Source organism: Salvelinus fontinalis, chromosome 14, assembly GCF_029448725.1.
Source record: "Salvelinus fontinalis isolate EN_2023a chromosome 14, ASM2944872v1, whole genome shotgun sequence".
Lineage (NCBI taxonomy): Eukaryota > Metazoa > Chordata > Actinopteri > Salmoniformes > Salmonidae > Salvelinus > Salvelinus fontinalis.
The window spans coordinates 50,628,270-50,645,837 of record NC_074678.1 but is presented as its reverse complement, the minus strand read 5'-3'; the positions used below and the strand labels follow the sequence as shown (position 1 = coordinate 50,645,837).

The 17,568-nt window shown below is 41.5% G+C and overlaps 1 protein-coding gene across 1 annotated transcript in view; it reads right to left on the bottom strand.

Moving 5' to 3' along the window:
• Positions 1 to 17,279, bottom strand: part of LOC129811081 (26S proteasome non-ATPase regulatory subunit 1-like) — a 106,026-nt gene extending 88,747 nt beyond the window's left edge. The window contains exons 1-11 of the mRNA XM_055862234.1: positions 17,087 to 17,279; positions 4,662 to 4,705; positions 4,455 to 4,528; positions 4,161 to 4,330; positions 3,699 to 3,907; positions 3,378 to 3,521; positions 2,600 to 2,826; positions 2,281 to 2,338; positions 2,038 to 2,166; positions 304 to 392; positions 76 to 154 (exon numbers count right to left, since the gene is read on the bottom strand). Coding sequence (XP_055718209.1) covers positions 76 to 154; positions 304 to 392; positions 2,038 to 2,166; positions 2,281 to 2,338; positions 2,600 to 2,826; positions 3,378 to 3,521; positions 3,699 to 3,907; positions 4,161 to 4,330; positions 4,455 to 4,528; positions 4,662 to 4,705; positions 17,087 to 17,102 — 1,239 coding nt within the window. The 5' untranslated portion in view covers positions 17,103 to 17,279. The remainder of the gene's footprint in view (positions 1 to 75; positions 155 to 303; positions 393 to 2,037; positions 2,167 to 2,280; positions 2,339 to 2,599; positions 2,827 to 3,377; positions 3,522 to 3,698; positions 3,908 to 4,160; positions 4,331 to 4,454; positions 4,529 to 4,661; positions 4,706 to 17,086) is intronic.
• Positions 17,280 to 17,568: the final 289 nt, after the last annotated feature.

The window sequence follows — 17,568 nt, the reverse complement described above, 5'->3', positions numbered from 1 at the left end:
TTCTTTATATAAAAATCTGAAAACCAAAAGATATAGATATCCATTTAGGTTTAAATTGTTTCAGCAAAAGTTTACCTTGTGAATGACGCCAAGACTGGCTGTGGCAGTGAACTTGGCCCAGTTGGTGGCTCTTGCAAGCCACTCCAAGTTCTCTCTGTTAAAATAATGAATAAAATCACATCACACATTTAAACACATCTTTGTTCCTTTATGTCCTCACATCACTACGTAAATGTAAAACTATACTGGAAAAACAGAAGGTGATAGTCTCCATTTGTTAATGTTAAAGCATAGTGGCTATACCTGAGGAACTGGTCACTTGTGGTTCCCGTATGCATGAAGGAGTTGGCTATGACCGTGGCTGTGTGGCACACTGAATTTCGGACTGCATCCTGGAATAAGTAGACGAAGCAACAAAATGTGCGTGAAAACCTTTTAACCTTGGAGGTAAAAAATCCAGTACCGGTATATATCCAATATCAGTCAAAAGTGTGAACACCTACTCATTCAAGAGTTTCTTGATTTTTACTATTGTCTACATTATATTATAATAATAGTGAAGACATCAAAACTATGACATAACATATGGAATCATGTAGTAATCCCCCCCAAAAAAGTGTTAAACAAATCAAAATATATATTATATTGGAGATTCTAAAAAGTAACCACCCCTTGCCTTGACAACGTTGCACACTCTTGGCATTCTCTCAACCAGCTTCATGAGGTAGTCACCTGGAATAGATTTCAATTAACAGGTGTGCCTTCTTAAAAGTTAATTCCACAAATTTCTTTCCCTTCTTATTGTGTTTGAGCCAATCAGTTGTGTTGTGACATGGTAGGGGTGGCATACAGAAGAAAGCCCTATTTGGTAAAAGACCAAGTCCAGATTATGGCAAGAATAGCTCAAATAAGCAAAGAGAAACGATAGTCCATCAATACTTTAAGACTTGAAGGTCAGTCACTTCATAAAATTTGAAGAACTTTGAAAGTTTCTTCAAGTAGAGCTGCAAAAAACATCAAGCTCTATGATGAAACTGGCTCTCATGAGGACCGCCACAGGAAAGGAAAACCCAGAGTTACCTCTGCTGCAGAGGATAAGTTCATTAAAGTTACCAGCCTCAGAAATTGCAGCCCAAATAATTGCTTCACTAAGTTCAAGTAACAGACACATCGCAATATCAACTGGCCTTCATGGTTGAATTGCTGCAAAGAAACCACTAAAAGGACACCAATAAGAAGAAGAGACTTGCTTGGGCCAAGAAACACGAGCAATGGACATTAAACCAGTGGAAATCTGTCCTTTGGTCTGATGAATCCAAATTCGAGATTTTTGGTTCCAACCGGCGTGTCTTTGTCGGACGCAGAGTAGGTGAACTGATGATCTCTGCAAGTGTGGTTCCCACCGTGAAGCATGGAGGAGATGGTGTGATGGTGCTTTGCTGGTGACACTTGCTGATTTATTTAGAATTCAAGGCACACTTAACCAGCATGGCTACCACAGCATTCTGCAGTGATACGCCATCCCATCTGGTTTGCGCTTAGTGGGACTATCATTTGTTTTTCAACAGGACAATGACCCAACTCAACTATTTGACCAAGAAGGAGCGTTATGGAGGGCTCCATCAGATGACCTGGCCTCCACAATCACCCATCCTCAACCCAATTGAGATGGTTTGGGATGAGTTGGACCGCAGAGTGAAGGAAAAGCAGCCAACAAGTGCTCAGCATTTGTGGGAACTCCTTCAAGACTGTTGGAAAAGCATTCCAAGTGAAGCTGGTTGAGAGAATGCCAAGAGTGTGCAAAGCTGTCATCAAGGCAAAGGGTGGCTACTTTGAAGAATCTCAAATATATTTTGATTTGTTCAACACTTTTTGGGTTACTACGTAATTCCATGTGTTATTTCATAGTTTTGATGTCTACCCCAGTATTCTACAATGTAGAAAATAGTAAAAAAAGAAATAAAAACCCTTGAGTGAGTAGGTGTCCAAACTTGAGACTGGTACTGTATGTCTAATACTCATACTGGCATCCTTTACCTTTGTGTTCTTGAGAATCATTAGGTCTGTGTTGTTGTTCCGGATGAGGAACTGTAGATGCAATTCGATGGCCATTTCGCCGCTGAGAATTTTTGTCATCTTTGCATTCTGGTCCTTCGGCTCCTCGTTCTATGCAAGCAGAGGCAGGGCTGACCAATTATTTTGGGTGACAACAACCATTTAAAATTGCAAAAGACAACCATCAGGTAGAGGTGGGGGTAACATTGGGTCTTTTGTACTCACGTCTGCTGCTTTTCCTGCAGGGGAGCTGCCGGCCTTATCGTCCGTCTCCATAGCATCACTGAGACAAAGGAGAAAATATGATATGCAACTTAAAATATACAATACAATCCTGATTGGCTAAACTTGGCAAAATTAACTTTGTTTCACAGTAAATTATTAGTGAAGTGTCAAGATATTCTGCCTACAGAGAGGTGCAATTTTAACACATCTTACTACATTTTCTACCCATTTACCCTGCTCCCTCCATCTTTCCGTAACCATTTTTTCTTTCCTTTACCTAACCCTCACACCCTGAGGCTGTACCCTCCACCTCGCCTACCTGTCTTTGTCCAGGGTGGGCACAGTGCCCGTGTTGGTAGAGCCGGGCACGGCAGGGATGGGCGTGCCCACAGTGCGCAGGTTCTGGATGACGGAGGAAAGGAACTGCTGGCTGGCGCTTTCATACAGGTCGAAGCAGATCTGGTAGGCCATCAACAGGTTGTCTTCCTTCACCAGCTTCTCCAGGATGTCACTCACTGCCTGTGGGTCATCCAGGAAGATCAGGCACTGTGGAGGAGAGAGAAAGAAGGGAGAGAAAGTTTGAGTGTGATGCATGGTGGTCAAGTGGTTACTTCCTTCTATTAGTAAAGTGTATTTATATGACATTGAACACATTTGCAGCTAAAAGCTGAATTGCAGTAACCAAAACAAAAAGAGATTTAGGTGGGGGAATGAAGACCAGTAATCTCTAGTCAGCCTCAAAGCGACTGATTCTGCTGGCAACACGTGAGTATGGGTACATGCAAACTGTTTGTCCTGATGAAGACCCACCTCAGACCAAAACATAGCTACAAATAAAAGTGGTTCATGAACAATATTGTGATTGTCTTCTCGTTTCCTCATGCAGTTTCTCACATACCCCCCTAACAATAAGGTGTGCATGTGACAGTGTTAATTTTCAAAGTAATTTGTCATTGAATGACTGTCTAATTCCACTGGGTCAAGATGTTAGTTTCAGATGGTAAAATCAGAGCACCATCCTACCACCAAACTGTGGGAAGCTGAATTGATACGAAAAAAATCTGAGCCCAATTTGAAGTGTCCTTTCTTTCTGTTACCTGGCAAACGTTGATGAAGTCAGGCTTCTCCAGATTCATGTAGAGCTTGACCAGCACTCGGAGGACCTCATTGCGGAACTTCTTATTTTGCATCAGTGACATGCAGACCTTCAAGCTGTAGGCCAGTAGGCCACTAACGTCGTTCTGTACAAAACGAGAAAAAGGAAGAGGGTTAGGATTGCAAGTTGTCACTGGAAGAAAAACAGATCTGTGGATTTTCATGAAGCTAATAATTTTTGATTACATTAAGTAGTCAAATTAAACTTAATTTGTGTAACCAAAACAGAATTGGTTCAGAAGACGAACAGGGAAACCACTGACCGATTTGAGGATGGTCTTCTCAAAGATGTCCAGGCGCCGCGTCTCCAGGGCAATGCCGATGGCCTGCTTGTACTTGTGGTCACCCAGGCACCGCAAGAACATCTTGTTGACGATGCCCTCCAGCCAGGGGTCGATGCTCTTCTTCTCCTCATCCTCGGGAAGCTCAGCGTTCTCCACCCGTTGCTTGGTGTAGTGGTCGATACATTTGGCTAAGAGGGAGAGACAGAAGTCATCAAATAACTGCTTTATACCACTGAGGAATAATTACCCGCTGTGATTTGTTGTATCAGTGAGTTGATATCTGAATTAGCAACGCTGGTCAGTGGGTATACATCAATTGAACATTATTGAGGTGTCTATGGGTAATGTAACAAAAGGGAAGCCTAAAGATCAGCAGGACCCTGAGGTCATCAAGATTGTGTACTTGGGGACACCAAAACATGCAGTTGTGAGATCACTCACCGATAATGGTCTCCACATACTCAGAGTCGTCTGTGACATTGAAAAGGTCTCCTGCACCCAGAGCGTAGTTCAACGACTCATCAAATGCCCCGAGGTGGTAGAACACTTTAGAAGCCACCAAGGCAGCAAACGCCCTGCTCCGAAATGTCTCATCTTCATACAGGACCTCGCTGTGAGGAGAGAACACCATTTAGAAATAAACCCATTTATCATGAAGAACTTTACCTTGTCATGTTTCTCTTCCAATAAAACTGGACAACTTTGTGCTTCATTTTCTTATTAAAAAACACATACATTTTGTCAACAGATCCCGATATCTCAGCCCAGAAGTCATTGACAATGGAGTTCAGCTTGTGCAGAGCAAACTCCTACAAGCAAAACAATCCCAACGTTAGAATAACATTTAAAGATCATGGTCTAATAGGATTTTGGTCTACTCTAGGGCCAGGATTGGTGACCCCTGGTGTATTCTCACTGAATAACAAGCTGTGTTTATGATACCTTGAGCTGGGGCTCCTCCTCATCCAGGAGCGAAATGATTCCAGCTGAAATCAAAGAATATGTAGCTAGTCAGTTTCAACATCATGGATAAAACCTGATACATGTGTACCTAGCTAGCTAACATTTGTCATAGTTACCTAGCTAGTTGAATTAGCTACATGTGAAGTCCAAACAGGTCAAACGAGTAGCCGCGTTTACCAGGCTTTGAAAACAAATGATACAGCATGTTGTTTTACATTATCTAGTTTGCCTATTGGCTAGATGAGCCGGGCACAACTGTTGACAACTAGTAGGGTGTCCACCCACTAACACGCTCAGGTGATGACATTTCACTTATGTTATAAAAATACATTTCACCAAGACAAATATGATTATTTATGTTATGAATCATTCAGTGGGGTCTTATTCTAACATATAATTAACATTATATCCCAAAATGTTGTAACTTAATACATCTGATAAGCACAGAGCTCTGTTGACAGAGCGGTGCAGCTTTCTTGACAAAACTTGAGGAATTTACATTTTGTGGTAATTGTCTTTCTAGTTGTTTTCACAGCTCGCAAATAGCAAAATTAGCATGACACAAGCTGAAATAAATGTAAAAGGCTTTGAAAATAAAAAGCTAGCGGGAAGCTTAGTGCTTCATTGACATTTCACAGACATATTAGTGCTAAATACGGCTGCTAGAATCCTGACTAGAACCAAAAAAGTGGATCATATTACTCCAGTGCTAGCCTCCCTACACTGGCTTCCTGTTAAGGCATGGGCTGATTTCAAGGTTTTACTGCTAACCTACAAAGCATTACATGGGCTTGCTCCTACCTATCTTTCCGAGTTGGTCCTGCCGTACATACCTACACGTACGCTACGGTCACAAGACGCAGGCTTCCTAATTGTCCCTAGAATTTCTAAGCAAACAGCTGGAGGCAGGGCTTTCTCCTATAGATCTCCATTTTTATGGAATGGTCTGCCTACCCATGTGAGAGACGCAGACTCGGTCTCAACCTTTAAGTCTTTACTGAAGACTCATCTCATCAGTGGGTCATATGATTGAGTGTAGTCTGGCCAGGAGTGTGAAAGTGAACGGAAAGGCTCTGGAGCAACGAACCGCTCTTGCTGTCTCTGCCTGGCCGGTTCCCCTCTCTCCACTGGGATTCTCTGCCTCTAACCCTATTACAGGGGCTGAGTCACTGGCTTACTGGTGCTCTTTCATGCCGTCCCTAGGAGGGGTGCGTCACTTGAGTGGGTTGAGTCACTGACGTGATCTTCCTGTCTGGGTTGGCGCCCCCCCACCCCTTGGGTTGTGCCGTGGCGGAGATCTTTGTGGGCTATACTTGGCCTACCCCTCTAGTGGTGCATTCCCACTAGTGGTGCTTTCCCTCTAGTGGTGTGGGGGCTGTGCGTCGGCAAAGTGGGTGGGGTTATATCCTTCCTGTTTGGCCCTGTCCGGGGGTATCATCAGATGGGGCCACAGTGTCTCCTGACCCCTCCTGTCTCAGCCTCCAGTATTTATGCAGTAGTTTATGTGTCGGGGGGCTAGGGTCAGTTTGTTATATCTGGAGTACTTCTCCTGTCTTCCGGTGTCCTGTGTGAATTTAAGTATGCTCTCTCTAATTCTCTTTCTTTCTCTCTCTCGGAGGACCTGAGCCCTAGGACCATGACTCCTTGCTGTCCCCAGTCCACCTGGCCGTGCTGCTGCTCCAGTTTCAACTGTGCTGCCTGCGGCTATGGAACCCTGACCTGTTCACCGGACGTGCTACCTGTCCCAGACCTGCTGTTTTCAACTCTCTAGAGAGCGCAGGAGCGGTAGAGATACTCTTAATGATCGGCTATGAAAAGCCAACTGACATTTACTCCTGAGGTGCTGACTTGCTGCACCCTCGACAACTACTGTGATTATTATTATTTGACCATGCTGGTCATTTATGAACAATTGAACATCTTGGCCATGTTCTGTTATAATCTCCACCCGGCACAGCCAGAAGAGGACTGGCCACCCCTCATAGCCTGGTTCCTCTCTAGGTTTCTTCCTAGGTTTTGGACTTTCTAGGGAGTTTTTCCTAGCCACCGTGCTTCTACACCTGCATTGCTTGCTGTTTGGGGTTTTAGGCTGGGTTTCTGTACAGCACTTTGAGATATCAGCTGATGTAAGAAGGGCTATATACATTTGATTTGACATATGTTTGTTTTTGTGACGACTAACGAAAATACACACAGCAATTTCATTACACAAAATTATGCAAATTAACCTATAGACCGATAAGCATGAAACGTCAAATGTATTTTCTGCTGCTAACCGATTAACCATTAACATCCTTGCATGTTAGGTTGGAGAGGATTGGCGCATTTTCCATTTGAAACAACATTAGCGCATTATAGGCCTAAGAGCCTGAACAGCCTTTGACTGCTGTTGAATAATTTATAAATAGTCAGACCGATTTACTAGCAAGCAATGAAGACTTTCATACAATGCAGGTTCACATCAAACGATTAGTCTATAGCACTCTACACCCCGTGCATCATCAGTTGGAAATAGGAGGAGATGTAGAACGTTTAGACTAAGTTAGCAAAACACTTGCTTATAATCATTAGTAAAACACTCCAACTACATTAAAATTAAGTTAATAAAAAAAAAAAAAAATGAAACTTTCCTATAATGAATGTAGGCCTATTTAAACGGTTTTGATGGATATTTTAATTTCCTTACGGTCTTTATCCATAACCATCAGTTACACCGTTTTTAAATTACCGTCACAGCCCTAGACCTTATTTTTACCCCTGAACTTATTTAGGCTTGCCATAACAAAAGGGTCAAAAACTTATCGACTCAAGACATTTCAGATTTTCATTTAATTAATTCCACTTTGACATACGGGGTATTGTGTAGATCAGTGACAACCTCAATTTAATAAATGTTTAATTCAGGCTGTAACAACAAAATATAGAAAAAGTAAAGGGGTGTGAATACTTTTTGAAGGCACAGTACATTTTGGAATGACACATTTTGATATGAGGGTCATCAAAACTAAAGGAGAAACAACAGTGGGGGATGAGGTTGCACGTCCTGTTAAAAATAACACAGCTCAAAACCGCACAGAATCTAGGAACAATATGAACATCACTGGTTAGAGGACATTGTGTACAATCGTGGCCAAAAGTTTTGAGAATGACACAAATATTAATTTTCAAAGTCTGCTGCCTCAGTTTGTATGATGGCAATTTGCATATACTCCAGAATGTTATGAAGAGTGATCAGATTAATTGCAAAGTTCCTCTTTGCCATGCAAATGAACTGAATCCCCCAAAAACATTTCCAATGCATTTCAGCCCTGCCACAAAAGGACCAGCTGACATCATGTCAGTGATTCTCTCGTTAACACAGGTGTGAGTGTTGACGAGGACAAGGCTGGAGATCACTCTGTCATGTTGATTGAGTTTGAATAACAGACTGGAAGCTTCAAAAGAAGGGTTGTGCTTGGAATCATTGTTCTTCCTCTGTCAAACATGGTCACCTGCAAGGAAACACGTGCCGTCATTATTGCTTTGCACAAAAAGGGCTTCACAGGTAAGGATACTGCTGCCAGTAAGATTGCACCTAAATCAACCATTTATCAGATCATCAAGAACTTCAAGGAGAGCGGTTCAATTGTTGTGAAGAAGGCATCAGGGCGCCCAAGAAAGTCCAGCAAGTTTGGGACATCCGGGAAAAAGCTTGTCCGGAGAAGACAAGATGAGCGCTACCATCAGTCCTGTGTCATGCCAACAGTAAAGCATCCTGAGACCATTCATGTGTGGGGTTGCTTCTCAGCCAAGGGAGTGGGCTCACTCAAAATGTTGCCTAAGAACACAGCCATGAATAAGGATAAGTATGACAATGAGTCACCGATTGTATGCTATGTATTTTTTATTAACTAAGCAATAAATGGCAAATGCAATTTTCGTATATACGGGTTCAATGTATCATCACGCAGGATAAGACAGAACTGACTTGTTCCTGACAAAGATATTATAATATACTCTGACAGAGGTAGTTCCTGCTTCCGAGCCGGCCTGTCACAGAGTGGTGACTGGGCGTGGTTTAGACTCACCCAGCCTATCGCTGGCGCTCAGGCTAGTCCTAGCCTCTTTGCGCTCTTTGGTATCCCGGCGCTGTTGCTGTGTAGATTACGCTCCCTCACCCCAGAGGCTGAGGTCAGACAGCTCTGCAACATTGTCTGAGCTATTTGCACCTGCATACAAAAGCACACTGTTCTCGCTCAAGGCTAACCACAGCTTCCCAGCACACTTATCTGGGGCTAACTGTTGCTTCCAGGACACACACACAGACACCCAGGCGCCCAGGCCAACAGTTGCTAATATTCAATCACATGTGGTATAGTAAGGGCTATAGTGTATAACTTAGAACACCACACAACACATCCTCCGAGAGCAACTTCTCCCAACCATCCAAGAACAGTTTGGTGGCGAACAATGCTTTTTCCAGGATGATAGAGCACCTTGTCATAAGGCAAAAGTGATAACTAAGTGGCTCGGGGAACAAAACATCGATATTTTGCATCCATGGCCAGGAAACTCCCCAGACCTTAATCCCATTGAGAACTTGCGGTCAATCCTCAAGAGGCGGGTGGACAAAAAAAACACACACAAATTCTGACAAACTCCAAGCATTGATTATGCAAGAATGGGCTGCCATCAGTCAGGATGTGGCCCAGAAGTTAATTGACAGCATGCCAGGGTGGATTGCAGAGGTCTTGAAAAAGAAGGGTCAACCCTGCAAATATTGACTCTTTGCATCAACTTCATGAATTATCAATAAAAGCCTTTGACACTTATGAAATGCTTGTAATTATACTTCAGTATTCCATAGTAATATCTGACAAAAATATCTAAAGAAACTGAAGCAGCAAACTTTGTGGAAATTAATATTTGTCATTCTCAAAACTTTTGGCCACGACTGTACACAGCTAGCTACATTTTGAAGTGTTGCATTTTGTTTCAAGTGGGTCGGCAAATTTTTGTTAATCACGTCCATCGATATCACGCTGAAATCAATAGAACAGGGGGAAAACATTTGGGGTGTAGCATTGTTTAAACTAACACTATTCAACGGCCACATGGAAACTTGTAATAACCTATACATGGTTGGATGTTGATTTTGGGTGGCTGCCATCACGCAAGGGGACAAACTACTTTTTCTGTTAATCCCAACTATTCATAATCCGCCACAGGATATCAAGTGACAATGGTTGGCTGCTATTTGAATGATAGTTTGAATTTCAAAGTCGTGTATTGGTGTGTGGCCAGCGACTAATATAGCGAACACTTCGAATTATCCATGCCATTTAAGAATGCAGCTATCCTTTTCTGCGACCCCCAGCGTATGACTAAATCAACAGTACAAAACCAAAGATATTGATCCGTTTTAAGCAAATGATATTGTCATCGTGTTGACTATAAACATCACCAATCTGAGGTAAAAAGGATGTGTAACACCCCCTCAATTCACTGTGGTCAAACATCAGCTTGTACACTGTCCACTTCATGAAAGTAGCGTAATATACATTAATTAGATTTGGCTAAATAATTCAATATCTTTATTTAGGATGATACTATAAAAATGTTTACCCTTTAAAGATTTAAAAATTGCTCCTAAGAACAATTGAACCAAACATTCGACTAGAGCGTCCATAGGGTCTGTGCAGAAAGCTGAACGTTAGACGTCCCTACTAGAGGTCGACCGATTAATCGGAATGGTCGATTAATCGGGGCCGATTTCAAGTTTTCATAACAATCGAAAATCGGTATTTTTGGGCGCCAATTTTTTTATTTTTTTACACCTTTAATTAATCTTTATTTAACTAGGCAAGTCAGTTAACCTGTTGAGGCTGGGGGCGCTGTTGTCACTATTTATGCTAATCGTGTAATTTTTGAAACGGCTTCCCACAAAATTCTTGATCGTACAATATGCATATTATTATTATTATTGGATAGAAAACAGTCTATAGTTTCTATAGGAGTTGAAATTTTGTCTCTAAGTGGAACAGAACCCATTCTACAGCAATTTCCCTGACATGGAGTCAGATTTCAGAAATGTTGGCCCCTGATCTGGAGTCAGTTAAAAGGCCACAGTTATTGCTATGAGTATACGGACACTGCTTACGTCTTCCCCTGGATGCCTTTACGTGATGACGATTTGAATGGGGTCGATTGCGCGTTCACAGGCACTACAAATTAAAAAACCCTGTAGCTAGGAACTCTTTTCTTGCTGCGTAATGCGCCTGGAGGACATCGACCCGCACTTGTTCCAAGCATTAGTGGAGGGAGTAATATTACTCTGGTCATGTTTCTACTCGTTATGGGAGTTAAAAACATCATAAGGTAGTTAATTTAAAGCGTTTTATAGCAATTTATATCCGTTTAGTGCGATTTTGGGACATTTATTTCTGAAACGCTGTGAATTGCTGGGCACGCTTCCAGTTCATCCCGAACGCAGTTGGCATTTCCACATGGCAAGAGGACAGCTTTCCACCAAAAGACGATTAGACCCAAGAAAGGATCCTTTGCCCAAGATACTGATGGAAGAACAGCTCAAAGTAGGACATTTTTATTATGATAAATCGTGTTTCTGTCGAAAAATGTTAGTGGCTTAGGACGCCATGTTTTTTGACGTAGCTTCGCTTGGCGCAAACTGTATTGAAAAGTAAGGATAATTTAAAAAATGTAATTCCGCGATTGTTAAGAATTAAATTGTCTATCAATCCCTGTCCACCCTATATTTTTTTGTCACGTTTATGAGTATTTATGTATAAGAGTAGATCACTGTCTAATATGGCGCACGGACATTTTCTCACCAGCTGGGCTACATTTCACATTGTCTAACCATGATTTTGGTGGCTAAATATGCACATTTTCGATCAAACTCTATATGGATTGTGTAATATGATGTTACAGGAGTGTCATCTGAAGAATTCTGAGAAGGTTAGTGAAAAAATTAATATATTTTGGCGATGTTGACGTTATCGCTCACTTTGGCTAGAATCAATGCTGGGCTGCTATGTGCTATGTGCTATGCTAATATAACGATTTATTGTGTTTTCGCTGTAAGACACTTAGAAAATCTGAAATATTGTCTGTATTCACAGGATCTGTGTCTTTCGATTAGTGTATGCTGTGTATTTTTACGAAAGGTTTGATGATTAGTAAGTAGGTAAACACGTTGCTCTATGTAGTTATTGTAGTCCATTTGTGACGGTGGGTGCAATTGTAACCTATGCCATCTACCTGAAATATGCACATTTTTCTAACAAAACCTATCCCATACCATAAATATGTTATCAGACTGTCATCTGATGAGTTTTTTTTCTTGGTTAGGGGCTATAAATATCTTAGTTTAGCCGAATTGGTGATAGCTACTGGTGTTGGTGGACAAATAAAAGATGGTGGATTATGCTAATGTGTTTTTAGGTAATAGATTTACATCTTTACATATTGTGTCTTCCCTGTAAAACATTTTAAAAATCGGACATGTTGGCTGGATTCACAAGATCTGTGTCTTTCATTAGCTGTATTGGACTTTAATGTGTGGAAGTTAAATATTTAAAAAAAAATAATAATAATAATTTCGCGGCTCTGCCTTTTCAGTGGGGGTGGGGGGGGAGTGCCGCTAGCGGCACCCTCAGCCTAGACAGGTTAAGAACACATTCTTATTTTCAATGACGGCCTAGGAATGTTCTGCCTCGATTTTTAACCTTGTCAGCTCGGGGGATCCAATCTTGCAACCTTACAGTTAACTAGTCCAATGCTCTAACACCTGATTACATTGCACTCCATGAGGAGCCTGCCTGTTAGCGAATGCAGTAAGCTAAGGTAAGTTGCTAGCTAGCATTAAACTTATCTTATAAAAAACAATCAATCAATGACTGTCATTGCTCCAATGTGTACTTAACCATAAACATCAATGCCTTTCTTAAAATCAATACACAAGTATATATTTTTAAACCTGCATATTTAGCTAAAAGAAATCCAGGTTAGCAGGCAATATTAACCAGGTGAAATTGTGTCATTTCTCTTGCGTTCATTGCACGCAGAGTCAGGGTATATGCAACAGTTTGGGCCGCCTGGCTCTTTGCGAACTAATTTGTCCGAATTTTACGTAATTATGACAACATTGAAGGTTGTGCAATGTAACAGGAATATTTAGACTCATGGATGCCACCCGTTAGATAAAATACGGAACGGAATAAACGTTTTGTTTTCGAGGTGATAGTTTCCGGATTAGTCAAAGGTATATGGTTTAGAGAGAAATAGTCGATGCGTTATTATTCCTGTAATAACTTGCGGCTGAATTTGAAAGGGGTTCCTTCGTTATACCGTTCATGTCTTCCACAGAGACTGTCTTGATCTACTTCAAATAAGGTCTGTGTTTCGTGCAGGCTTAAACCACCTCGACGTTTTGATACCCGTGTAAATCTCACTAGGATAAGGTAGCGTTTGTCAACATACTTTCATAAATCCACTCCACAATTTTTTTTTTTTTTATCTTCGCTTATATTTAGCCAATATTGATCAGAGTTACCTTGTCCTATGGATATCTACACAGTTATAAAATTGGCACGGTGATGTAAGCCTACACGAAACAAAGACCTTTATTTTAAGTGAATCTAAAAATATCCTATGGAATAAATGAAGGAACCGCTTTTCAGATTTTGCTAGAAGGTGTCATGGGAATTATGACTCGCACTTTGGTTGTCAATTCTTACCATGCCCATTATTAAAATAGGATTTCCTGCATATAGAAATTAAAGTTTTTGTTTTCAACATTCATCACAGGTAACTTAAACTCTATTTTTATTCAAACAGTTGAGAGTATTTGTCTCCTAAGCAGACTCTTCAGTATCATTGTCACTTCAGAGCTGTGTGCGTGTGTGTATTTATGTATTATATTAAGTTAAAATAAGTGTTCATTGTTCATTCAGTATTGTTGCAATTGTCATTATGACAAAAATGTGTGTGTGTGTATGATATATATATATATATATATATATATATATATATTTTATTTATTTTTTTTTAAATAAAATCGGCCGATTAATCGGTAGCGGCTTTTTTTGTCCTCCAATAATCGGTATCGGTATTGAAAAATCATAATCGGTCGACCTCTAGTCCCTACTACATGTCATGTCAAAATCAATATATATCCAGTGGAGGCTCCTCAGAAGAGGAAGGGGAGGACCATACTCAGTGAATTTCATAAAAATAGTGAAACATTAAAAAAGCTATCCATTTTAGATAAAACTATACTAAATATATTCATTTCACCAAATAATTGAACACTAAGGTCTACAGTAGCCTCAACAGCACTCTGTAGGGTAGCACCATGGTGTAGCCAGAGGATAGCTAGTTTCCGTCCTACTCTGGGTACATTGCCTTAAATACAAAACCTAGGAGGCTAATGGTTCTCACCCCCTTCCATAGACATGCAGTTATTATGACAACTTACGGAGGACGTCCTCCAACCTATCAGAGCTCTTGCAGCATGAAGTGACATTGCCCACCCAATCAAAGGATCAAATAATGGTACTGAAACCATCAGCTACAGCTAGCTAACACTGCAGTGCATAAATGTGGTGAGTAGATGACCGAGAAAGTGAAAGACAATAGTTTAACAGTTTAAGAAAGAAAAAGGACAAGCAAGAGAGAGAGCTAGCAATATTTCGCTGTATTTTTCTCTCACGTAGCTAGCTAGTTTAGCCTACTCAAACAGAAAGGGTTGCCATGTTAGCTCTGGCTATACAACACAGGAAATGTTCCAAGTCAAGGTAAGTTTTATTCATTTATTGCCACCGGGGCCCGCTAGTGTAACTGCTAGCTAACTGTACTGCATGATTGTAGAGGGAGTACTAATGTGTTAGTTCTAGTAGCTATGTTGATTGACGTTAGCTAATATGGGGACAACGATGTAGCGTTTAAAGATTATGATATGAAAGTTTGGCTTGGCAAGTTTTTTTTCACCTGATCACATACTGCTGATGTGTTGTGCACTGAAGCCTACAAGCAAAGGGAATCGGTGAGAGGAGAGTGCGTAGATGTGAGAAGGAATTAACAAGCAAAGTAATTATGCTCTTTGTTTGTGGCTGCTATGAAAGTGAACTATGAGTGTGATCAAGGGGTATTCATTCCTCCGATTCTGTTGAAAAACATTTCTTAAACAGAAGCAAACAGAACGAGGATAAACATACCTGAATTTGTCCAATAAATACTCTCGTTTGTAACTGTTGAACTAACGGTTGCACCGTCGATCAGCTAGATCCAGGCAAGCGTGCGCAAAGCAGAATTGAATGTGTCACTGTCACCTTGATTACTAAAATGTTTCTCTCGACCTCTGCACCTACACTGTAAACTTTCACTCATAGGCTAGGTTGTAGCAACATCATTATGGGTATAGGGAAAATTTGAATATCATGTAGTAACCTAAACCTATCGATGTTACATTGAACTGGGTGAATGGAATATGACTGACAGTCATCCAATATGCTGTAATAGAAATAAGGCCCATAAAAACAAATAGTCCCCTTATCTTAAACGGCACCAACAGCCACTGTATCTATTTCACCTATAGATATTGTTTTATGTACTCCGGAATTTAGAAGACGAGTTTAATGGTAAGTCAGTCAGGTAGCCTTAATTCTCACACAGCATCCAGCCTAGCTGAAACGATGCTATTTCCTTACAACAAGGTAACAGCTAATATGATGCAGGTACTAACTAAACTCAGCAAAAAAAGAAACGTCCCTTTTTCAGGACCCTGTCTTTCAAAGATAATCAGTAGAAATACAAATAACTTCACAGATCTTCATTGTAAAGGGTTTAAACACCGTTTCCCATGCCTGTTCAATGAACCATAAACAATTCATGAACATGTGGAACGGTCGTTAAGACACTAACAGCTTACAGACGGTAAGCAATTAAGGTCACAGTTATGAAAACATAGGACACTAAAGAGGCCTTTCTACTGACTCTGAAAAACACCAAAAGAAAGGTGCCCAGGGTCCCTGCTCATCTGCGTGAACGTGCCTTAGGCATGCTGCAAGGAGGCATGAGGACTGCCGATGTGGCCAGGGCAATAATTTGGATAGCGCTACAGGGAGACAGGACGGACAGGTAATCGTCCTCGCAGTGGCAGACCACGTGCAACAACATCAAGCCTGCGGGAGAGGTACAGGATGGCAACAACGCCCGAGTTACACCAGGAACGCACAATCCCTCCATCAGCGCTCAGACTGTCCGCAATAGGCTGAGAGAGGCTGGACTGAGGGCTTGTAGGCCTGTTGTAAGGCAGGTCCTCACCAGCAACAACGTCGTCCATGGGCACAAACCCACCGTCGCTGGACCAGACAGGACTGGCAAAAAGTGCTCTTCACTGACAAGTTGCGGTTTTGTCTCACCAGGGGTGATGGTCGGATTCGCGTTTATCGTCGAAGGATTGAGCGTTACACCGAGGACTGTACTCTGGAGTGGGATCGATTTGGAAGTGGAGGGTCCGTCATGGTCTGGGGCGGTGTGTCACAGCATCATCGCACTGAGCTAGTTGTCACTGCAGGCAATCTCAACACTGTGCATTACCAGGGAGACATCCTCCTCCCTCATGTGGTACCCTTCCTGCAGGCTCATCCTGACATGACCCTCCAGCCATACTGCTCGTGATTTCCTGCAAGACAGGAATGTCAGTGTTCTGCCATGGCCAGCGAAGAGCCCGGATTTCAATCCCATTGAGCACGTCGGGGACCTGCTGGATCGGAGGGTGAGGGCTAGGGCCATTCCCCCCAGAAATGTCCGGGACCTTGCAGGTGCCTTGGTGGAAGAGTGGGTTAACATCTCACAGCAAGAAATGGCAAATCTGGTGCAGTCCATGAGGAAGAGATGCACTTAAGTACTTAATGCAGCTGGTGGCCACACCAGATACTGACTGTTACTATTGATTTTGACCCCCCCTTTGTTCAGGGACACATTATTCAATTTCTGTTAGTCACATGTCTGTGGAACTTGTTCAGTTTGTCTCAGTTATTGAATCTGGTTATGTTCATACAAATATTTACACATGTTAAGTTTGCTGAAAATAAACACAGTTGACAGTGAGAGGACGTTTCTTTTTTGCTGAGTTTAAGTAGCTAAATTTAGATAGCCAGCTAACATTAGTTAGCGTTAGCTAAATTGTTGTCCAACAGCTGATGCCGACTATAGAGTCATGAAACAATATAGCTAACGCTAACTATCAATAATGTTTTGGAATACATTTGTCTGTTTCTAGCTAGTTAGTTTGGTAACGTTAGTTCGCTTGAAAAGTTTGTAAAATAGGTAGCCAGCTAATATGTGACTCGGCATCTTTCCCGTATTCCATGCTCACATTTGCTACCGTTACTGCTTACCGGCAGATGTTATCATGTTTGGTTCTTTATTCGCCCCCTCAACTCCAAGAACCCAGGTACCGTTTCAGTTAGCAACAATGAACTTATGGAAAATCAAAATCTTGACAGGACCGTAAAGGTGTCCGTTGTTCTCAACAGAAGGACACTTGTCTCTTGAAAATAGTTGTTTTGCTCAATAATGAAAGCCCCCTTCTGAAAGACCCATAGTTAAGTATATATAGTTAGTGCCTGGTGAAATTACAGTTCATCGTTGTCAAATTGGCTGATTCTTGAAAAGGGTGAAGAAAAATTATGATTTAAATCATTGTCAAAAGACTGTATATTTCGATTCTTAGAACATTTAAAGCATCATGTCGGTATGATTTTGTTTCGACAAACAGGCTTCTATTCTGCCAGTCTCGCATGAATCCGTTATTTTACATGTCATACACACGTTTTTCTGCAACCCTCGCGCTGGAGAGAAAAACAATACTAGTAATCTT